Genomic DNA, 24,669 nt, shown 5'->3' with positions numbered 1-24,669 from the left:
GTGATCAATCAATCGCTCGTGGGTGTCTTGTTGGTGGCGGGAAAGCGGCGGGGAGGGGGGGGGGGAGGGGAGGTGAGTTGCCAAAAGACATATTTCGATTGGTAGTTAAAAAGACCCTCTCGAAACGTTTTTCTCCTGAAATGAAAATATTTCTATTCAAAACAAACCCCAAATAGCCCGTGTGAAGGCCTCTCCTATTGACACGCTTGTCTGTAATGTCTGTAAGCGGGGGGGGGGGGGGGGTTAATGGTTCCGGCGGAAGAAGGGGGAGGGAGGAGGGAGGAGGGGGATTGCTCCTAGTAGTAGCCGGTTTAATTAGTCACGTTTTCTCTCAAAGCAAACCGAGTTGCATGAAATCTCGAAAAAAAATATTTGGCTTATTTTGTAAAAACAAAGACAAACAAAATACTGATAGGCCATTTTTACCAACCATGCTTGTAGGGCATGGTAACTGATATGATGGATGATATCCAACGGCTGCTGTATGACCTACGTAGCAAGCGTTCCCGCGCGAGCCAGAGAGCCTTTATTCAACCCCCACCCCCACCCCGCTCCGTCGATTTTTTGTTCTCTAGCCTCAATGTTCGCTCGACCAACAGCTTAACTGCTAAAAGCCGAAGAAATCTTTGGAAATGCTCTAAATTTCCTGTTCAAATAGCACTTGACATTTGTTTGGATTTGGCACGTTTTTCAGAATGTGAGATTTGTAAACCGTAGAACATAGTGAAAATTAATTTAAGTTCCAAGGTCTAGCTATTTTTAATCGAGAAAGTTAAATTGAACATACCACTCCTTAATTAAAGACAATATTGGAAAATATGAAGATTTATGAATTGACGTGCGGCAAAAACAAAATAAAACACTATCAAACTTCTTTTTCACTATTAAATTTCTCTTTTCACAGATCTTAGAAACCGCCTCATACCCAGCTATTTTTGTTATGATACACTTTATTTTAAAGTTATTTCTTTATTTACATTTTTAACATGGATACCCTGTTTGGACAAGATTTCTGCAAATTCTAAGCGCAACTGAATGATAGAATTCAAGCGAAAAACTAACACAATGAAAATGCGAAGAGCACAAAAAATCTCATATTCTCACTCTTTTCTAACCAAGCATTAAATAATAATACACAAATGGTCAATTTCCTTTTTATATAATCTTTAACACCTGTTTTGATTTTACCTGAAACATGTAGTAAAACGGGCCAAGCTATTCTAAATGCAAATTGATACTAATCCGTTGTAAAACATCATGTGTTTGCAAACATTTTAAATCTCCTTCTTTTTCCTTGTTCCGCTCTAATTGTCTGGCCTTGGCGGGTTACAAGGCTATAGAACCATTTAAAATGAAGTTCAGAAGTTATTGTGTTTGTATACAATGCCTGCCTCGGTCAATTAACATTTGTTGCCGAAATTGCATTTGGCAAGTTTCGTGCCCTTATGCTAATGTACGAGAAGATTAATTATACGCTTGAACAACCAGCCCCTTAAAGATATGTCGAGTTTGTTTGTGCATCATCGATTATTTCTGACTAGTTTCTGAAACTTGAGCAAATATTTTTCCCGAGGAATTTAAATTCCAAGTCATTTACATTCACTTTTACAACCCGCTTCACTCCAACTTCCTGCTATATTTATTCTAGATCACGTGATCGATTTTGTCACGGCCGAATACTTCCATCGTTTACGAAAAAAACTTCGCTTCCTGCGAGGTAGAAGTTGGTTGTCGGCGACGAGTGTCAAGGCAGTTTTGGCAAGTTTACCATTTCAGACTTGCCTTTTTGTTCTTGAGCCGAGTCTACACAAGCATGGCAATTTGAAACGACAACGATTACTCTTGGCATGTGTAATGAACTTTAAGGTTTAAATAACAAGGACGACAGCTTTGTAAAGGCTCTGTAATTCCTGGCTCAACGGGTCAACACAATTTAACTCGTGGTCGATTCTGACTAAAGTGCTGGGCGACCAGGCCGTATTACATAATATCGTTACATCCTCCTCTTTCTTAAATACAACATGACACAAACTCCAAGTGGCAACACATAAAACAATATCACGATTAAGTCTGTAAAATAAAGAATGAAAGATGTCCACAAAGGCAAATTTAAATGCCCTGCACAAAGTCCATCCTAACATAGTTCAAATGGAAAACACAACAAAGTTACAGTTCTGCTTGACTGCACCCCTCAGGGTGGGCAGTAGTCTTTGAAACGGATTGGGGTCCTAATTAAACGCCCTCTGGTGGATCTTCTTTCAGATGGCTGTGGGATCTCTGGCAGCCTTTGAGGGGTCCTTGGTCGCTCTGGAGTTGTGTGGGCAGGTAAAGGCGTGCCTGGCTGAACTGGGTCAATGACTCTCTGGGACTGGTCGTCCGACGGGAGTGGCTCATCTGGTTCCTCTACGTGGCTATCGATTGCAGGACTCTCTTGTGTCGCTATCAAATCCTTTCTGTTTCTCCTGTATCTCTTCCCTTCGATGACTACTTCATAGGATCTTGGCGCAACTTCCTGGAGACATGTTGCTTTCTTCCACAGCTTTGTTCGATCTTTTGGATCTGGCTTCATTCTTACTATATCTCCAGGTTTGAGCTCTTTTAGTAGTTTGGCCCCTCTGTTGTAGTAATGTGCTTGTTTCTGCCTTTTCTTTGTTATGAGTTTCTTGACAGGCTTTGGAAGTTTGGGTTTCAATAATCTTGCTGAAGTTGGGAGGAGAGTCCTGGTTCTCCTTCCCATCAGCCTCTGTACTGGGGAGGAATCGAGCCCTTCGGTTGGAGTGTTCCTCCAGTCGAGAAGAGCCAGGTAGGGATCTTTGTGGTCTAGCTTTGCTTTCTTGAGGATTCGTTTGGCCGTGTTAACTGCATTCTCGACTTTGCCGTTTGATCGAGCATGGTATGGAGAGGAAGTGATATGCTCGAAGTCCCATTCTTGAGAAAATGTTTTGAAATCTGATGAGGAGAATTGAGAACCATTATCACTTCTGACTGTGTTGGGGATGCCGTGCCTGGCAAACTGCGATTTCAGACTTGTAATTACTGACGAAGCTCTCGTATCGGACAGGGCTCGTAACTCAAAGAAGTTGGAGTAGTCATCCACTATAATGACATACTCTGTCTTATCCAGTGTAAACAGATCCACCGCAACCTTTGACCAGGGCCTGTCGGGTACTTTCTGTGGCATGAGGGGCTCTTTGGGTTGTTCCATGCGAAGTGAATTGCATGTCCCGCAGGAAGAGACACAGTCCTTGATGGCTGAAGTCATTCCAGGCCAATACAGGATTTCCCTTGCTCGCCGAAGGCAGCCCTCAATGCCAATGTGGCTTGCGTGGATTTTCTTTAGCATCTCAGATCTCATAGCTGCTGGCACTACGACTCTGTTCCCTCTGAAGAGTATTTCATCTTGTACTGTCAGTTCATCTCGGTAAGAGTAATATGCACGGATTTCTGAAGGGACTGCTTCTCTTCTCTCTGGCCACCCCAGCTCAATAGTCTGCTTCAGCTGCTGCAGGACTGCATCATCCTTTGTTTTCTGTTGAAATTCTGCGAGACGCTCTCTGGTCACAGCAAGATGCTTGGTCATGTCGACTTCCTCTACAGATCGAATGAATTCTAGTTCGTTTTGCGAGATATGGTTTGGTAAGGGTAGGTATGCCCTGCTCAAGGTGTCTGCGATGTACATCTCTTGGCCTTTTTTGTAGACAACTTTAAGCTGGTAGTTCTGCAAGCGCATCATCATTCGCTGGAGTCTCTTTGGGGCTGTGAGTAGTGGTTTCTTTAGTATAGCCTCCAGGGGCTTGTGGTCAGTCTCGACGGTGACCTCTCGGCCGAACAGGTACTGATCAAACCGCTCGCACGCGTGTACAATCGCGAGAAGTTCCTTCTCAATCTGAGCATAATTTCTCTCTGAGGTTGTTAGCGCCCTTGATGCGAAAGCTACTGGCTGGCCCTCCTGCAACAGAGCGGCCCCAAGACCTGATTGAGATGCGTCGCACTGCAGGGTGACCTCTTTTGACACATCATAGTAGCGTAGCACGGGATGATTAGTGATGAGTTGCTTTACGTCTGTGAAGGCTCTTTCGTGGACTTCATTCCAGTGCCATTCAACATGTTTGTCTTCTAGTCGCCTCAGTGGTTCCGTGACTGTGGACAAATGCGGCAAGAACTTTGAGAGGTAATTTGCCATTCCCAGGAACCTCTTTACTGACTTTACATCAGTGGGCTTTGGCATCATCAGGATTGCCTCTACTTTCTTTGGGTCTGGTTTCAGTCCATCGGCTGTAAGCAAATGGCCGATGTAAAGTACTTCAGTAAGTCTCAAGCGGACTTTGTCTTTGTTGAGGGTGAGATTTCTCTCTCTGGCTCTTTCAAGGACGATCCTTAGGTTCTTGTCATGATCTGAGGTGGCAGTCTTCATGTCGTCACCTTCTCCGTACACCAAAAGGTCATCAGCAATCACTGCAGTGCCTTTAATATCTCCAAAGGTATCATTCATCCTTTTCTGGAATTCCTCGGGTGCTGAGGAGATGCCAAAGGGCATGCGCAACCAGCGGTACCGACCAAATGGGGTATTAAAGGTCGTAAGTCTGCTGGAAGTGTCATCTAGCGGTACCTGCCAGAACCCACTTTTGGCATCAAGTACAGAGAACACCTTTGCTTTGCTTAGACTGGTGGCAACTTCTTCAACAGTAGGGAGAGGGTAGTGAGGCCGCTTGATGGCTCTGTTTAGATCTTTAGGATCGATACATATTCTGAGCTTGTTGGGCTTGACCACTGTAACCATACTTGATACCCAATCTGTTGCTTCGCTCACTGGGGCCAGGATGTTCTCATTTACCATTCTTTCCAATTCCAGTCTTAATGGCTCTCTTAGGGTAACAGGTACCTTGCGGGGTGGGTGTATCACTGGTTGTGCTGTTGGGTCGATCTCTATGTGGTAAGGGTCTGCGAGGCATCCAAGGCCTTCAAAAACGTCTGCATACTCTGTCAAGAGGTCATCATCAATGACTGTCTTCAACGTTGATGGTGTAAACTGGCTGTCTTGAGTCACTGTATCCACATGATGGAAGGAGTCTTTCACCAGCACTTTTAAGAAATTCAACCTTTGACATGTTTCTGCACTCAGAAGTGGTCTCACATCTCCGTCAACAACCTGGAACTCAAGGACATGGGACGAGCCATCTCTCGTGCACTTGAGCTTGCACTTCCCCACTGGGTACATAACGGCTCCGTTGTACATGGTTAACTTGGCCTTGCTTTTCTCCATATAGAGGTCATCAGGATCTCCCATAACTTTTGCATAGTCCTTCAGTGGTAGAAGGTTACAGGTTGCTCCACAGTCAAGCTGGAATTTGACATATGCATTGTCGTTTACCATCATCGTCACAAACAACTGACTTGCAACTTTATCATTACTCTCGGTGTGCAGTGCTCCGATTTTGTGAGTGACCATGTCGATAGCGAATTCGTCTTCAGTATCATCTTCTATTTCAACCAGGTGGAGTCGTTTGCCTGTTTTCGGTGGTCTTGTTTCCCTTGTTTTGCACTTTATTGCAAAATGGTTTGCTAGACCACACTTCTGGCACTTTGAACCATATGCAGGGCAAAGATTCTTGTTTCTTGGATGTCTTCTGCCACAAAATTTGCAATCAATCACAGGTAATTTACTAGGCTGTTTTTCAGGCGGTTTCTCAGTGTTAATGGCACTAATTGATTCATCGGTTGTTTTGTCTGCTGCCATTTGCTTCAGTTGGATTTGAGTGAGCTCGGCTGACCTGACTTTCTCGGTTGCACTTTCCAAGGTTAGCTTTGCATCTCTCAGGAGTCGTTCTCTTACTGAGGAGTCTCGTATTCCAAAAACGATCCGATCGCGGATAAGCGACTCTTTGAGTGCTCCAAATTCACAAGTGTCCGCTAAGTTCTTCAATACAGTCACGTAGTGGTCGATGGACTCACCACTGTCTTGATTTCTCGAGAAAAAAACATAGCGTTCATAGATAGTGTTCTTCCTCGGGTTGCAAAACAGCTCGAACTTCTCCAAGACTTTTTCAATTTTGAGCTCGTCGCCTTCTTCATCCCACGTGAGCGTGTTGTAAACATCGACAGCCTCTTCGCCGATTACGGTAAGTAGAGTCGCGACACGTGTTGGTTCATCTTTCTGTGCTACGCCGGTTGCTATTTCATAATTGCTCCATTTCTGTCTGAATTTCTTCCACTTCTGGGCTGTGTTCCCTTGCTGGAGTTGTAGAGGCTCCGGTGGAGGCAAACCAAATGAAGCGGCGGCCATGTTGGTTTTCTAGGTAAGCTTGTTCGGGTTTGTTAGTTCGTGGCGTTCACGAGTTCACGCGAATCTTTGTGTGTAAATCCAAGGTAACCACTCTTCTGACACCATGTAATGAACTTTAAGGTTTAAATAACAAGGACGACAGCTTTGTAAAGGCTCTGTAATTCCTGGCTCAACGGGTCAACACAATTTAACTCGTGGTCGATTCTGACTAAAGTGCTGGGCGACCAGGCCGTATTACATAATATCGTTACAGCATGGACTTTACTGAGCTAATTTGGCGGCCATTTTTTGTTGGTATGGAACTTGTAATGGCGTGAATTCAAGGACGAATATTGTACCAGCTTCCTCGAACGTTTCTGCGATTTAGGAAAACTAGAACGGTAGGTTAAGACCTGAGCCGTTAGTGCGTTTTGTTGAATTGACATTAGTCTTTAGGAGTCTTCTGTCGGTGTTTTACGAACACAATGCTTTGAGTTTGTACATTTAAGCAGCGAACACTACAAATTTGACGCTCTCTGGCGAAAGAAGCTTATAAAGAATCCGGAAACAGCCTCTCTGCGATGGCCACAAGAACCGAATACGGCAAAGAGAACAGATTTCGAGCACGAAGAGAAGTGCAAAGTCGCACGAAAGGTGATAATGAAAACACTAAGAGTCAAAGCTCAACAATAGTTACTCGCAAAAATATTATTGACACTAAAACAAAACGGACAACAGGCAGTCCAGGCACTGGAGACATTAAGGAGGAGAAACACAAAGCGTACAACAAATTTGGCGCTCCTCCTAAGAAGGTAATTTCGGCTGATAAAGCTTTTATCTCTCCTCTGAAAAGCGACAATGTTGCACGGAAGACCCGCGAAGAGAAACCTCGCGTCCCGCGAAAACCCGCAGCGGAGAGCGAACCGGCTAGTGATAACAGTAAGAGCAATACAGAAGAGGAAAGCAAACCGAATGTTAGCAAGTTGAAACACATTTTTGACGAGACAATTGCAAATGAGACAATCAAGGCACAACAGAATTTCAGAAAGCCCAGACCTATTTCAGAAGCCATTGATCGCTTGAAGTTGGATCATGGTAATGAGGCGACTCAAGCTGAGTCACCAGGAAGACCCTGGTCCTTGCCTAATTATTACAAGAAAACGTTACCTCCCACCCCTAATCACAAGCCACATGTGTCTCAGGGTATTGCAGCAAGAAGAGCAATGTTTGAAAGTGGCGGCTCAAATGAAGATGTGTCACGGAAGGAAAAGAGATCACCAAGTTTGCTTGATCTTGTCCCAGATTTGAAAGATCTGGACATCAACTCACTAGGCAAAAATGAACAGTTTTCTTCACCAAGATCTCGCACACGATCTGATCCAGGCACGAAGCGGCCCATGTACTTCATAAAATCGCGCAAACGCTATCTTTCTGATACTAAAGCCATGAATGGAGAGTATCATGGAACAGTTGACAAGCTGGGCCGCTCTCATGATGACTCGGTTTTGCACAATCCACCAGCTTACAGCAGACGCCTTTTTAAGTCACATAGCGTTGATCACATTATACAGGGTTCATTGCTAACACCTGATAAAGAGTCAGAGAAAAATGTTGAAATTTTAACCAGTCAACCGCTTTCATCCACAAATAATCAAAAAGAAGAAGAATCACCTTTGTCTCCTAAGGATGATCAGGCTAAAACAGCTGCGAAGTCTGTTAATCAGGATGAATCTCCCAGTGTTAAGACAGGACTGAGGTTTCAACGAAAGGAGGTACCCAAAGACGACTTCTTTGATGAAACCCCTGGAAGGGTACGCGAAGCATCTTGGAAAGATGAAGAGATTCCACAAGAAGAATCTGCGCAGCTAGAATCGGTACCTAGTGCTCAATATGATTTCACAACACGACCTGATTCAAAACCTCAGGAAGAGAATAAAATGCAAGAAGCTCTTTCTCACCCAAAGCATGACAGTGTTTACTTCCATGATCGTAAAAGTGAAGAAACCCCCTCACGTAATGAAGAAACTGAAAGCTCAGGTGATGAGAGTACTGGTAGTGTTGTGGAACACAGCGATGTAGATGAAGATTGTGCTCACACCCAAGCAGTGTCTCCTGTATCACTGCTGTTTACAGCCAAGCCATTAACATCAGCTTTAGCAGCTAAAGAAAAGGAGAAAAAGGGGAAAAGATCAGTTGGATTTGCTGTGGACACCAACAAAATGTTTCCAACATACAGTGCTGAAGAATATGACAGAGCTAACGATAACATTGATCCTGTTACTGCATCGGCTGAATGGGAGCTAGAGAAAAGAATTGAAAAGATGGACATTTTTTCTGTAGACCTAGGAAAAGGTAAGATGTTTAATTTTAAATGAAGTGTGTACAGCTGTTAACATCTTATGCTGTGTTTGCACTTGACCAATTTAAATACAAGGACCATAGTGTACTTAACCCCTTGAGTGGCAGACCATTGTGTGCCACACTGTTATAACTGAAAATGCTTGTCTACTAAAAGAAACTTCAAATGCGATATTTTCGCCTAAACTGTAGACATTTACACATTTTCTGAAAGGTCATGAAAGTGTCTCTTCAATGCAGTTCATTTTGCCAAGGGTGACTTAATTTGATATCCACTGGGCAACAGGATATCAATTTTTTTTCCTGCTCTCCTCCTGTTATATTGACTTAAAACATTTGGACTTTTGTTTTTAAAAAGCAAACAAGCATCTTGAGAAGGACTGAACATGTACATGTCATATAATAATGGTATTAGGAGCGGTTTTAATGTGAGGCTTCATTTTATATTGTTTTGGTTTTCCTTCAGATGAGAGAGGGCTGGGGTTGAGCATCATAGGCCTTGGTGTTGGTACAGACACAGGGGTGGAGAAGCTGGGGATTTTTGTCAAGTCACTCACAGAGGGTGGGGCAGCGGCATTGGATGGAAGGTTAGTCTAAAAGAGTACTCTACCCATTAAGGTCACAGTGTGAAGCAATGAAAGATTGTTGATTTATAAATTTCAAAGATTTTCAAAATATATCAGGGCTCGACTTTCAGGAAAAAACCTTGGAGCCAGGTGGCCCCTAAGTTTGCAGATTTAGTTGCCAGCAAAAGTATTTTAGTGAAAAGCGTGGAAAGTAAGTCGCCAGTGAAAAAAATGTGGTTGCATTGGCAACCCTAGTAGTCCCAACATCAAGCTCTGTATTTCTGGGAAAGGAATGTGGCTAGGGGAGCATTGTGCGAGATCTCAAAAACAGCTGCAGAGAGACTAAATATTTCCCTGCTTGCTGACATGGAAAACATTTTTATTTGCTGCAGAGTACAGGAGCTTCATTATGATTTTGGGTAGCAGGGCTAGAAGGTAGTGAATTTAGGATGAATAGTAAGTTGTGAAAGGCTGAATGCTTTTTTATGTCGATCAAGACGTTGAAGGTACAGTAATTAAGGAAAGACTAATTTTTCGGGTGGCCAACGTTTCTTGTTAAACTAGCTACAGTGCAGGAAGTACTGTGTGTGTAGTGATCATTGTCAATCATTTAATTACAGAATACAGGTGAATGATCAGATTATTGAGGTGGATGGAATTTCTCTTGTTGGAGTAACACAGCAGTTTGCTGCACAGACTTTAAAGAATACCAGTGGGATAGTAAGGTAAGGGAACTTTGAGTTTGTGTATATTTATTCCTACAGTAGAAGTTACCAGCATTCTAAATAACGTTTTCATCAATGTGCAGTGCATGTACATGTAGCATTTTGTTACATAGGTGGAACAGACTTTGGTTGTTTACCATGATTTTGGAAATTTCGATCAGAACATATGCAATAACTGACAATTTTGGCTTGGCTGACTAGAAAATTTTCGAGATAAATGGAACATCTTGATAGGTAGCCCAAAATTTCCAACAGAAATAATTATCTGAGTTGAAGTGTGCTGACCATTTGCAATTTCTTGGAATCATGATCTGGTCAAACTAGTGCTAGTCTCTTTGGATAAATTGGGTTTTTGTGAATAAATGGTAAATGACCAAGTGTGTTCAACAACACTAGAACTGTTTTTGGTTGTACAATGTACGCATGTACAAATGAAGTTTTCATCTACAGTGATAGCCAATGGTTTATCTGAACCGCTTTGCAAGTTAAATAAATTTGCAACTCACTTAATTCTGCCTGAACTAATGTGAGCCCTTCAATACAAAGAGTTTTATTAAGGATGAGCCAGTCAGTCATTTGATAACAACAAGTCCTAATACATTCTGAAATGGTGGACAAGATTAATTTTATTTACATGCATTAAACATGAATTCATGCCACAAATGAGAAAAACTAACTTAAAGACAACCATTTAAAAAATCATGTGCAGTGCCTCAATGGCAAACTTAGTAATTGATGACACGTTTACATTTTAGCTCTTTGGGTATAATATTGAGGTCCTTCAGCATTGAATTTCATGAACTAAAAAAGTTCTGGGTGATTAAGGCCCTTATTTTGCTTATGAGCCCACACAGCCATTCCTTGTAAAATTTTGAGTCAAGCTTGTTCAACCTGTGTCATGCTAAAAGTGTTGGGCTGAAAGTACTTACTACATTTAATCATGCCATACTCTTTTAATATGCTGAATTGATATTTGTTTTTAGCACGGTCAGAAACTGATAAGTGGTTATATGCTAATTAATAAGTAAAGGTAAATATATTGCTTTGTCCTTACCAGGCACCATTCCATGCATGTTTACTCTTTTTTGACACCTCTCTATATGATGGCCAAGTAATGCTGCCCCAGCGTGGCAATCAGATGGAGGGTCAACAGAATGTGATACCAAATAAACTGTATTTTCTTTTTTTCTGCACGTCTGTATACTGCAGGTTTCTTATGGGCAGAGACAAGAGCCGAGCTCACTTACATGTATCACACAGAATTGACCCAAATCTGGAACAGCAGCTTGAAGATCTTAAACAAAAGTTGATTGAGGTGGGCTATACATGTAACTTAATGTTCGCACCCTAATAAAAATGTATTTCCTGCCTGTGGGTTAAAGGACTCCCTTGTAAAACTATCTACTGAGGATGCTCATCAAAATTTGAAAAACTGCTAAAAAAGCTGTAGAGTCAAAAATCATTTCTTCAGTTGATACTGGTTTTTGATTACTAGTGAGTGACTTTGAAAACATACATGTAACTTGTGGAAAATCAAAGAGCCATAATTTGTAGCAACTGTGAGAATCTGAAACAGGACACCCTTACAGGTGTGGAAGCCTGAAAGGGGAGCATCTCTTCAGTGCCACATAACAAGTTCTGTTTGTCCCTTCACTCTCCCTCTCCTGGCTCTGGATTATAGACATTCAAGTACTATTTTAATATTATTGTAGTTGACATTATTATTATTTTTTTTTTATTTACAGGCAGAAACAAAAGCAGAAGAAGCAGAGAATAGAGCTTCACTAGCTGAGAAAATGGTTCAGCTACAAAAAAACATCCAAAAACCTGTAAGTGTTATCACATGTGTTGTTCCAGAAAATATCTGCATCCCTCACACAGAGGGTTTTTTGGGTTTGCCTCCCCCCCCCCCCCCCCCCGCCACCCCAATAATCCCCCTGAAATTCAAGTTTGAGTTCATAGTTACTTTCTTTGAAAATATATTTTTTGAGATTCCCTCTCGCCCTTGGAATTTCCAATGACACTTTGCAGTGAGTATAGATATTTTCTGGAACGCCCAATGCTATGATTTGGCATGTTTAGTTATATGTATGTTGTACACGTACAGTAGGTCAAAATTAAATTCAGGGTAAAATGAAATTCCTTTGTCTCTTAACCCTTATATTAGTCATGGATCATGAATAATTAGGGTTAGAAGACAAAGGAAATTGGGAATCATGTTAGGTTAAAATCATTTTAACCTGAATTTCAATTTTAACTACTATACAACACATTATATTATTACATGTAATTCCCATATATAAGGATATTGAAGCTGGGTTTGGCAAACATTTCTTGCAAAGAGAGTTATGGACGTTAAGATTAATCAGGAGAAAGTGCTTTCATTTGGTTTATGTTGAAAATCCTCTGAGGGGACCATGTACATACACAATGTTCAGATCATTAATAAGAGAGGTTTCTTAATAAGTAATAATAATAATTAACTTATATTTGTTATTTCTTATGTTTCTTACGTGATTATCAGGAACCGGTTGTTGAACAAACCAGTGATGAAGTCAAGAAGGCACAGAAAGCTTTGGCTGAAATGACCGACAAGGTTAACATGTTAGAGTCAGACCTAGCTGTGTCTGAAGCAGAGAATGATGATATGGTGCGACAACTGGAGGAAAGCAAAGGCTTGTACCTGATCTTGGAGAAGAAATATCACATTACCAAGAATAAGCTGAAGGAATTGGAAGACAGGTAAACCTCTATTACTTTATGGCAGATGGCAGGCCTAGTACCATTAAGTTTTGATTCACTTGTCGCCTTTATCTTATGATCACACCATTACAAACTAATGTTACTTTATGGGTGAACTGTATCAACAACAAGCTAATTCACCAGTAGCATACTAGATCGCCCATTAATCATACTCAGCCAGAACAGGTGTTACAGGTTAAGGCGCACTTATAAACAGCCCTGTATGGTATGGTACAAAATGTCCAACCAGTTTAACATGTACACATGCATCGAATCTCTACAGTGTGTTTTGCAACTGGTTTTGCCCCTGCTATACGCGTACTTGTACAAATGCATATATGGACAGGCAGTCGTTTGCCCATCAGATTTTTCATACATGCATCTGTACATAGGCTCATCAATTTGCATGTACAGTGTATGTCCACCTTGCCATGCATCTGTGTCAGTGATGATGGATCTGTGGCCATCCGTCCACCATTTGCTGGTTCAGTAATAGCTCAAGACATTTAAATTTTGAAGTCAGTTTTGCTGTTCATGTGGGTATTGTTCTTACATTTGGTCATCTGCATGTAGAACCATCTTTATTATTGTGGTCAATTTGTGAAAAACACTTCATTGTGATATCTTATTTCTGAATGTTAAAATATGTTTCTTTGGCATTGTTGCATACAGTGTAATTTGTTGTTAATAAATTATTCTTGTTAAAGGGAACAAGCAAATGCTGTAGCTGCTGAGAGATACGCTGTTGATATTAAGTTATTGCAAAATAAGGTTTGTACTTATTCATATTTTTTGTCAGTATTGTCCCTGTTCAAAAGTTCCTTTGAAGGTTGGGAAGTTGAAGTATTCCAGATAAGAAGGGGATGTCTGATCTGCCAAATTAATACAAAAATTCTGATGATCAATTTGGTGAGGCTCATTTTGGTATTTCTTGAGGCACTTGAATTCTCTAATGATACCTTGGCTATATAACTTACCTGGAACCTGCTTCTGTTCTCCAGATACATCCAACAAACATAATGTATGCTTTTCACTAAAAATTAATAATTGTTATGATTGAATAATAAGTTATAATTATTTTAATAATTATTAATAAATTATTTTGGACACAGAACCTATATCTACCAAGGCATTTGAAGCAAAAGTTAATGTGCAGCATGACAAACTCTACTATCGAAGATTTTCATTTTACATCAGTTTCCTTTGAATTTGAATTGTGAATAAGTTTGAGAATTAAAGACATAGCTCATTTGTTTTCCATTCAAGGTCAAAGAGTTGGAAAAAAAACTTCAACAAGCAACTTCAGAGAAAGAATCAAAACAGAAGGAAGAGCACATCTCAACCATTGTATTTAGGAAAGAGGAACAGAAAACATTGTCAGCTGGTAAAGAGAGAGAAGAAGTCCAAGAGGAAGTAATTGAGAATGGACTTGTATCTGAAGTGGAGAAAGCACTATCAAATTTCCAACTTAGTTGGGATTCACAAGGAAAAGAAGATGCAATAGGTAACTTGGTGCTTTTCAAGAGTGACACTGGTCTTATTTCTCCAGTGAATAACTTTCTTGTTTCTCTTTTCATCAGAGCCTGTAACAGAGAGCAAGTCTCAGGATGGTGTGGATCTTAACTGTGTCCCAGAGACTAAGACACTTAGCAATGATTATCTTCTGGAAAAGAAAAGACTCGCTGAAGCACAACAAAAGAAACATAAGCCAACTCGTGCAAGCTGGGCAAAATCTCTGGATGATGACAATGATGTAAGATGCATGACTGTTGGAATTAAGTCACTAGTTTATATAATGAATGTGGAGCTTGATTCTCTTACTCTGAGCCAAACCTACACTAAGAGTATGCAGAAACTATATTACTTGTGTAGTACTTCACTGGGAGTAATTGATTTTCCATCATGTTTTCTCTTTAGATGTTTGGAGATCATGAGTTATCTGATGAAGATGAAGAGGAGGTATCCTCAAAGAAGAATACCTCAGAAAATGAGGGGCACAGAGGCCCTCCAAAAGGTCCAGGGCTCGTTCTTCCATCTTTTCCAGTTGGAGGTTTCAAACTTCGTTCCACAGGGAAAAACCTGTATGACGAATCAGCAAGCAAGGGCAGCGATTCACCTCCTGAGGAGATCCGGGCAAGCTTCCCTCTGTCCCACAAGGAGGAGACACGTAACATTGTGGTAGAGAATCTTCTGGAGAAGCAGTTGTCAAAGGCTGACATCAAAGTATCATCTATGCCGACTACGGCACTTGATAGGATGGACAGAGAGACGCGTGAGCCTGTAGATGAGGAGGATTCTGAGTGTTTCTCAGGATCCACAAACTCTTTGGATGAGATTGAAGAGGCCACAAGAAGGGTAAGGAAGTGTTATTTTCAATAGAGATATTCAGCTATTGTGTTCACATCCTTGTTACCACCCAATTCAGATCACGTTATGATTCATTTTTGACGTTGCAATATATTTATTGTTCTGTTTGCACGTACCTTCATGCAGTCAGTTGCACATGACAAATTGCACAGTTGTAACCTCCCAAATGAAACATCACCTGGCCTGAGTTGGTTGGCAACAAGGACATGGACTCGTTAGCCGAATCCAAATGTTGCTTTCAGCACAGTCCTATCAGAGGTATCCTGAACAGTCTTGGTACCACACCATCAAATTCTCATGCTGTTGCTGTCTAGACTGTATTGCACTGTACATGTTCTTTTAAAGTCCATGAGAATCATAATTTATTTATTTCACTCTTTCTCAGATTGACTCAGACCTAGCCTCATCCCAGGCTTCCTCTCGTGGCTCCTCCCCATTCCTCCCTCCAGCCATGCCTCTGTTACAAATGAAGAGTGTTCCAGTAATGGAGTCATACAATGAAGCTGCTATTGATGTCCCACCTGAATTACTTGCCGCTAGTGGACAAACAGACTCGGCAAGGAGCTCTCCAGGTTTAGTGTCAAATGTTGATGGACAGTCACCAGTCACTAGTCCCTTGTCAGACATGCAGTCTCCTGGAGTAGTTCAACTGATCTCAGACTGGGACACAGACCAGGTGGGTGACAGAAAGACAAACCAACCACATGACTAACTGGCCAACAGACAGACCGACAGACCAACAAACTGACAGACTGACAGACCGACAGACTGACAGACCAACAAACTGACAGACTGACAGACCGACAGACCGACAGACTGACAGACTGACAGACTGACTGACTCGCTGACTGACAGACGGACAGACTTGGACTGGCAGACTGACAGACTGACAACATGACAGCATGACAGATGGACAGACTGACAGACAGACTGACAGACAGACTGATAGACTGGCAGACTGACAGATGGACAGGCAATAAGAGACAGACAGACAGTGATTTCTGACAGACAGACAGACAGACAGACAGAAAGACAATGAAGCAGTCTATCACACAAACCAGTGATTATAATTATTTAACGTACAGTGGAACCCTCTTAATCCAGTCACCAACGGGCCACAAAAATCTGGCTGTATTAACAGGGTGGTTGTATTAAAGGGGTTTTTTAAATAAGAAAATGACTGACTGAGCTTTTGCTCTGACCAGAATAGCGTGGCCGCAATTACAAGGTGGCCGTATTAGCAGGGTGGCCATAACGCGGAGTTCCACTGTGCTTTCCACCACAAACTTGTCCCAGTTCTTACAAAACTACAAACAGTGAATGTCATAAGCATTTGAGTCCAGGCATTTATTGGTTTAACTCTCCCTTCCCTTTGCTGTCTAGGTGTATTCATGGTTAATTGCCAATGACCTGGAGGAGTATGCGGAAGAATTCATTAATAAAAATATTGATGGAAAGCAGTTATTGAACTTAGATGGTTCCAGACTCAAGGTACTATAGACTGAATAGATAGCTGTCTATCTTTCCCACATATTCATTGTTTAGTATTATTAGTTTATCTATAAAACTAAGCAGCAAATCTTTGAGATCAGGAAACCTGCTAGCTCAGGATTTTTTCTAGTTTTCCTGTATCTTTTACTTCTTGCTATCCAACCCTTGGCAGGTAATAATGCCCCTTCTCACTATTCTCCTCCACAATACGGTTGTTTAAATTTTCTTTCAGGCATCTCTAACTACTGCATTTCTACCAGTGTCATTTTTCCCTACCCTGACAAACACCCTCAATAGAGTTGCCCATTATAATTATATATGAGTACAATGCCAGCAGTCACACAGACTCTAGCTTAGCCATAGATCAAACTATGAATTCTCCTTGAAAATTGCTATTCTATTGTTTTAATGTTAGTTCGGAGATTTTGGTTATAGATCAAGACAATACTTGTATCTCTTACAGTGAAGTTGATGTCGTTCTTTATTCTTGTGACTTGTGTGTTTGATAATGTATTGATACTGTAGGCAGGGTTGCCACAGGTCAGGAAATGGTCAGGGGAAAAAATTCTCCAAGGTCAGGGAAAAGTCAGGGAATATTGACATTTTGAAGAAACGTCAGGGAAAATTGAAATAATTTAACATGGCTGATTTAGTACGATTGAAGGCTGGAAGAAACATTCGGGGTCACTGTGATCTCAATGACATTTTTCCGTAATGATTTGTTGAAAACTTACCTGTCTTAATGAACGAGTAGAAATGACGGCTGTAATTTTATGCTAGAAGCCACTTCTAGATATGACATTCTGTATTTTTGGTCAGGGAAATGCTATTTGGTCAGGTCATTTGTTTAGGGAAAAGTCAGGGAATTTTAAAGAGTGATGTATGTGGCAACCATGGTAGGGAGATATTAGATTTTGATAGCTCTTGTTTCAATTTTCCAGGCCATGGGAGTGAGTCAAAATCACAGAGCGATAATCAAGAAGAAAGTGAAAGAGATGAAAGCAGAGATGGAGCGAGAGCAGAAGGCCAGAAAACAACGAGAGAAGGAACAGAAGACTGGTAAGAAAGAAGGAAAGTTTGAAAAAATGGGATTCATGAAAAAGAAAGGCGTCTACAACATAAACAACTAACACGTGCTGCGGAGTAATGCGATGAACTGTTGTTGCGGTTTGATTTGCATACAGTTCACAGTGCCCTGGAGCACATTCTGCAATCGGCTTAGCTGTCGTTAGCTCGGATAATCTTCGGACATCTTCGGACATCTTCGGCGTCGTTGGCTTTTGTACAAGGAGAAGATCCGTTCCCCTTGGAATGTGGTTGATGTCGATAGTGTATCATAAGAAACTTTTATACCAAAAAAATTATTAAGAAGAATAAAAGAAATGAAAAACAAATGTAATAACATGAATTACATTGGAACTTTGGGATTGCTATAGTTCCCTCAGAGTTTCATTGTGAAGACATGCTAACTTACATTTCACGTTAGACTCATTGAGGTTGATTTGTAGAAGCGATTTGTTTCCCAGAAAATATTTCGTGAGATTTTATAGCTATTCGTGCTGTCACGCGCGCTCTTATCCGTTAGGTGAGATTAGTCGCTTCAAACATTCTATTGATCTGTCACGCAATCATTCCTTCATAGTTTAGATCTTGTATCGCGTACGTGTACGGGTCAAGACCTTTGATTTTCGTCTTGGGCATTGAATCCAAATCTTAATTATTTTGTACGTTGACGCATAGTTAAATAATTATTCACTGACTGCGCATATTACATGTATATGTACATGAATTTTTTTTACAATAATTAACGATTGGTGATTTTTTTTTTTATGAAATCACATCACGAATATGAAACATTTTTGTAAGCAAGTAAGGCGATCTAAAAAGAAGGGAAATCCTGCGAAAGTTATCCATGAATCGGTGGAGAATGATAGAGATAAAGTTCATGGAATGAATTTTTGATACTTAGAAATGTATTACATGTGACTTGGAAAATTCGACGTGATATAGCTATAAAAAGTAAAATTTATTTGACAAGTAAATAAAGGAGATTTGTTTAAGTTTCCATTCCGTTCTTTAGTAATGAATCTTTCCTGAGCGTTATTATAAAGTTTGTCTTCTCTTTTATTAAAGCTTTTTCTATTGGCCGAATTTTGACCCAGACTTTCCCCCCTTGCTACGTCTGCAAGTGTTTATCAAATAATAGTTCAATCGTGCGGTGATTCCTTGTCTTTGTTGATTGCCAGCTCTAAAATGGTCCTAAAGAAAGAAAACGATAGAAAAGTGAGTGAGAATTCCTTGACTGATTTAATTTGACACTTGCTAGACCGGATCGAGAGCAAATTTGACCAAGGCTACGCGAAATGACTGAAACATCAACATCAAGCTTGTGTAAATGTACCTTAGACTGTTTAACACTATGTACACAACACCACTTGTCTTATCAAACTTCAGACCTGACAAAAAGCGAGATATGCACTAACTAGTTATTAGAGGTTTCATTAAGGGCTGGGCACCCGCCAAATTGACTGGCTCTGAAGATGATTTTGCCCTCCTGGTTTGCCGGACCATGTAGGGAAAGTTCCCCACCTATGAAAACCAGTTACCCTCCTGCTGAGAACATTAATGAAACCCCTGGTTTCATGCCTCAGAGTTAAAAAGAAAACGAGGTCTCGCTAGAACAGTATTCTCGATTAGCTTCACTAAATTTTAAAAATATACAGTGGAACCCCGCCTTACGGCCACCCCGCTAATACGGTCACCTCGTTATTACGGCCACCTTATTGTGACCCGAATAAAAGCTCAGTCAGTCATTTTCTTTTTCAAAGACCCTCTTTAATTTAATACGGCCACCCCGTTAATATGGCTAGATTTTTGTGGCCCGCTGGTGACCGGATTAACGAGGTCCGGCTGGTAATTTCCTGGTTTCTAATATTCCTATGTGATTTTGGCACCACTTTAGCCAATGAGACCGTACGAAGATGGAAAGGTAGGTGGGTTACATGATTTTATGACGAGAACGCTTGTTCATCTTACATGGCTCCGTACGCGAAGAGCGCTGTAGCTATGAGAAGCGCTGTGGCTGAATCCAGATAGCAGATTTTCGGGTTTTTATCACAAACCACATCACTGGCAATCATACCAAGAGTCATCAGTGCTCCAGCTAAGGAGTTTATAGCTAAAAAAATAAAGAACAAAATCGAAACATGTCAAGACGTAACGGTCTAGGGAATTTGTCTTGGTAATTATTGAGTTTACTCACATTTTATCTCAATCAAGAGAGGACCGTATACAAAGAGCATAATTATGATCTGTAACCTGAAGTTAAATATTCGTCCATTGTGAGTTGACGTCACTTGATTCAGTCAAGCCTTGAAATGAGCTCGTGCCCAGGATCCTTCGCTTTTTTTTCAAGGGGAGATAAGGAGCACTGGGAACAAGGTTCCGCTAATACTAAATGCAACAGCAAAAACAGTAATGTGTCATCTCAGTAGGCTAAATTGTGTGTAGGTGAGGCTTTTTAGGATGAAGTGATACTAATTTCGACCAGTCAAATTTTAGGATTGATCATTTTATCTAAACTACTTTATGTATACTTCACCATCAGTCCTCATGGCTCTGCTGTGAACTTTGCCTGCTATGAGACATTTAGAACCCGTCAGAAATACAAGGAACAGAAAACTGCCAACTGATAACATTTCCATCACAAACTCCTGCGACAAAAACAGATTATTCAATGAATTCGAATTCAATGCTTGCGTCCGTTCCAATGCTCCCGGGAGTATTGCTTCTCCCCCGTCCCCCGATGGGACAGGAGGGTGAGTACATTGCCGAGACCCGCTTCAGTGCTTGTCAAGTTGCACTAACAATTTACTTTACACTCCTGGGGGAAAGGGGTGTGGGGGTGGGGTGGAGAGGCACTTTGGGAGTCGAATGTTTCCCGAGAATACAGCATAGACTCTGACACGGAATCCGAAATCGCCCTTGCTACTCACCTCCTACCCTACCTCCGTCGTAGCGTCACACAAGTCGTATAAATACTAATATAACGTGAGATCATTGTTCAGGTTTTGCTCTTGCTTGCTGATGAAAAACTTAACTCTTGTTACTGACTGTCATACATTTTTCGCAGCAAAAATAGGCATGGTACTTGAGGTAAACTGTCGCTGCAACACATCCCCTAGTGTGTGTCGACCTTGTTAACTTCGTTTTACATCAAGACAATAATACGTCCTTATTCCTCTAGATACGTGTAAAACAAAGATTGTAGAGGTTCCGGACTCGTTAACATCGTTCATACCTTACTTGGTTTACTGTCCACTACTAACGTATACAGTGCTTTAGCCACTATAGCAAAAGCTGAAATGATGAAACAGGTTGCGATTGCTATACATGCCCTGAAAATCACGAAAAAAAAAGAGAACATTTAGAAAAAGCCCACAAACCATCCGAAATGCGAGTAATGGCTTTTACTGTGGTTTGTACCAGCGGATAGCAATCGCCCTGCTAGGATATGTTGGTGAGATCACAAACAAAATCAAAGGCTTTCTTTTACAGTCATGCTGTGATTGGTTAAAAACTGTCAAGTAAGCTCGGTTAAAGTCGTTGCGCGGAAAAAAAAAATAATGACCTTTCTCAAACACTTCATCGATATGAAATAAATAAAGATATCTGTAGTTCACGGATTCAAGGAATTTGAAAAAAGAACAGCTTTCTAGCATTAGCTATTGAGTTTTCAATTTTGATGATGTCAAATTTAAACCAGGTAATATACAACTCAGATCTAGCCTCCCACGGAAAAACGTCAATCAGAGTGAGATCTTGGTACGAGATCAGTTGAATACAACCTCGACCCAGTGTCTTCTCGGTTTTATATATATTTTAAACTCTGGCCACGAGTTCCTTAAGTTTTTAACAAGTACCAACCTTCTTTCTCGTTCAAACGAATTTGTCTCTTGACTCTCTCTTACGGAAAATCTCCACAGCACAACCAAGGAACTAAGAGAATCCAACACAGCTGCAAGCTGTAAACCAATCGATAATATTTTTCTTTTAGGTGTTAAATTAGCTTGTATTGTATATATTTTCCATTGGGATAATCAGACCTTTAAAAACCACCCCTTTTGAATATCACACCACTTAAAGATTACCTATCTACCTAGATTATCTTTCTCTACCTGATGCCGATCAGTTTACTCAAGGCTGTCTCCCTTATTAAAATTATCGTTATGTAAAATAGCGTCTGATATTTTTGCGTTTATTCTCTGGCTTTTATGGTTTCATTACTGCTTCTCAGATCTCTCATAACCTGTACGCAGCGTGTCTCAGTTTCTTGTGAATAAACTGATTGTCGTATTGTGTCTCTTACTTAAAAACAAATGTTTTCTATTAGCCGAGCGAAGCGAAAGAGAATAGATATGCCATTTTATTAAGTGAAAATTTTACTGTCGAATTAGTATTGGATTACCAGCTTCAAAAGGCAGGAAATTGTGTCGCAACAAAGCGTTATCGGTGTGTTCCGGTAAATTAGAGTTTCTTTACGCTCAGGACATTTTACTACTACGCTAGAAAATATATGAAGTTTGACATTTTTTCAAATAAACTAAAGAATTCTACTAATAGCAAATGCTATTGATGACGTTTTATGGCCATTTTAGGTCATTATTTTCAGAAAACTTTTATGTGGTTTAAAACCCGTCGAAAACCACTGAAAACTTCCTCAGTCATTGTAATAAATTTATTTTTTAACGTAAAACGTCAAGAAACGTCAGTATTGACTTCTCGCATGTCTTCTTCACAGGCAACTAGGATATTTTTAGAATCGTAATTAGTGTTTTGAACCAACCGTTCGTTTTGTTTGACAAGAATTAGTGTTTTGTTTGCACAAATCAGGCTGTGCTGTGAAAAATGTATTATTTAAAAAACGATATGTTCTTCGTTCAGTCTGAATTAGTCTTAAAATAGCGCGAAATTGTACATTTTTGTATCTAATCACTTCTCAGTGGTTTACGAAAGACTTTGCAAAAACCTATAGTTTCATACTCTTAGATATTGCCTATTCTTTTGAGAAATTTCTTCAATCATCACAGCAGGATTAGGCCGACAGAAGTGTCAGCTGTGTTTAACAAGTCACAGCTGGTTAGTTCTCAAAATACAGATTTCAAGTTGCTTTTTTAATTTAAAATAGATAGCGTATTCCTTAGAATAAAGCTTTAAATAAATTACAGGAATAGTTGACCAATACACAAATAAGGCCGAATAATTATTCATTATTATGCTCTCTTTATGCACGCTGCTGAATAATTATGTTTATCTCCATTTTCAAGATGTTAGAGGAAGGACTTCGAAGTATGATTACGAATCAAACTTACAGCAAATCCGAAAGCTGCAGGGCTTCCAGCAATTTGAGAGAACACTGACAAAATAAAAAATAAAATAACAAAACAAAACTGCCAAGACCTTAGTTTAAATGTAAAATTAAAACAAATCATGTTTACAAAGAACAGTAATATACTAGAGCGATATCACTATAATTATCGTTCATAAATTTGGGGAAATAAGAGGTTTTAATCATCTGAACTGGAAACGAACTTACCGAAAAACGTTCCGCCAAATGCTGTGGTGAAAACTATTGAAGCACAAGAAATAGATATGGCTTCTTTTCTCCAAAATAAATATTGTTCATCTTGTCCTGTAAAATTGAACATAGACTTATGATCTGAATAGACTTGTTATCATTCATTTTATTATTGTCCGGCCGTTTAAATTTTCGAGTTATGTAGTATTTCTGGGTGGGACTGACATTTGGCAACAATGGATTCAGGATGCAGGATCACTTAACAAAGACATTCGATGGAACAAATTAGCCATAACTGGTAGTTTGCTATTGTCAAACGGTTTTCAATTAAAGAGCATTCGTAAAATTTTCAGATCACTGAAATTCTAATGAATTTTTACTAGATTTTAACAATTATTGTTATCAGTTGCTTTGAATGAAATGATTAAAAAACGTTATCGCGCGTCAGGACGTTTAGCTTTGTAGAGTGACCCGTTAAATTTTCTAATCGATGTCTGTGGTTCTAAAAAGCTCGGAATAGAAAAATAGAGCAAGGGGGCGTAAATCGTTATTAAACTATTGTGGCTTCTACGCCTTTCTAAACACTGAACAAAAACGACTCACAATGATACCTTTTAAGAAACTCTTACCATTAACAGCAGAAGAGTTTTTCTGCTTTTCTCCCCCATTGATTTGTTCTTCCTCTTTTCCGTTCAACAGTGTTTGAAGTTCCAAATTATCGCCATTTTTATCCATACTTCGTCATATCCCAAGTGATAGATGGTTTTCAGAGTCAATAAAATTTAAAATTTCCTTGAAAATACCTAGAGTTTGATGTCTATTATAATTGTTATTTTTTCGAAAATTCTCTCCTTGTGTCCAGCCGTATTCAGCCTGTGACTTTTCTTGCCGTCCAGTAAAATTTAATGTCCTGATCTTGAATGATCACGAGAAAGAAATGTTTAGCTTGATTCGTTAATTCAATGTTTCCAAGCTTACAATATGTACAAGTTTAATAAATGCAGTTTCTATGACATTCGTTTATATGGCGAAAGGTAAAGGGTCTGGGACGAGTTTAATACCCAGCCCTGATCAGTTCGAGAGCAGACAAGCAGATGTTAATCAACTGACTCAGTCATAGCTAAGGTTGTATTTCATTCCCATTCTTTGTTAAAGAAGCGCTCGTCATTACCGAATGAAGTTGAAAATGGAGATAAATCGAATGAAAATTTGAAGGTCCAAAACTACCAACTGATGTCAATTATATTGACAATTTAGAGAATTTAATATGAAGTTGACACAAATTGTCAAAAACGTCAAATGAAGCTAAGGGTTATTTCTGCTTGGATCTGCCTGAAGCTGATAGATGACCAAATTTTCATTCCCTGAATTCTGCTATTGGCCCCATATATTTTCTGCTGCCTTGATGTACCCCAGTACCATCAAATTCCGGTATCAAAACTAGATCAGGCTCAAATTTCTTGACACAGTTAATCATGTCCTGTACGTTTTTTTGCACTTGGCGCCGGTTGTGCTTTTAATTCGCCCAAGGCATTATTTGCGATTTTTACGATCAACTCAGTCGTTAGAAATACATTTAAA

At 40.1% G+C, this 24,669-nt stretch overlaps 2 protein-coding genes across 2 annotated transcripts; one reads left to right on the top strand and one right to left on the bottom strand.

Moving 5' to 3' along the window:
* The first annotated feature begins 6,541 nt into the window (after positions 1–6,541).
* Positions 6,542–18,578, top strand: LOC110054671 (uncharacterized). The gene is made up of 13 exons (XM_089297206.1): positions 6,542–8,614; positions 9,087–9,207; positions 9,807–9,911; positions 11,121–11,226; positions 11,657–11,740; positions 12,436–12,653; positions 13,361–13,424; positions 13,920–14,157; positions 14,234–14,406; positions 14,571–15,008; positions 15,406–15,696; positions 16,404–16,511; positions 17,453–18,578. Exons 1-13 carry the CDS (start codon positions 6,844–6,846, stop codon positions 17,639–17,641), a joined length of 3,906 nt encoding a protein of 1,301 aa, XP_089153332.1. The 5' UTR covers positions 6,542–6,843; the 3' UTR covers positions 17,642–18,578.
* On the bottom strand, positions 18,519–24,195 carry LOC110054796 (transmembrane protein 163a-like). Its single transcript, XM_089297209.1, has 8 exons — positions 23,718–24,195; positions 23,107–23,202; positions 22,883–22,926; positions 21,438–21,535; positions 20,812–20,908; positions 20,113–20,224; positions 19,548–19,689; positions 18,519–18,770 (listed from the first exon to the last, which is right to left on the bottom strand). Exons 1-8 carry the CDS (start codon positions 23,821–23,823, stop codon positions 18,719–18,721), a joined length of 747 nt encoding a protein of 248 aa, XP_089153335.1. The 5' UTR covers positions 23,824–24,195; the 3' UTR covers positions 18,519–18,718.
* Between the last annotated feature and the right edge of the window lie 474 nt (positions 24,196–24,669).

This window comes from Orbicella faveolata, unplaced genomic scaffold (assembly GCF_042242905.1).
Source record: "Orbicella faveolata isolate gen_17 unplaced genomic scaffold, um_ofav_v1 contig_27, whole genome shotgun sequence".
NCBI classification, from domain to species: Eukaryota; Metazoa; Cnidaria; class Anthozoa; order Scleractinia; family Merulinidae; genus Orbicella; species Orbicella faveolata.
Note: the sequence above shows the minus strand (reverse complement) of the source record. Positions and strands in the feature narration are given on the sequence as shown.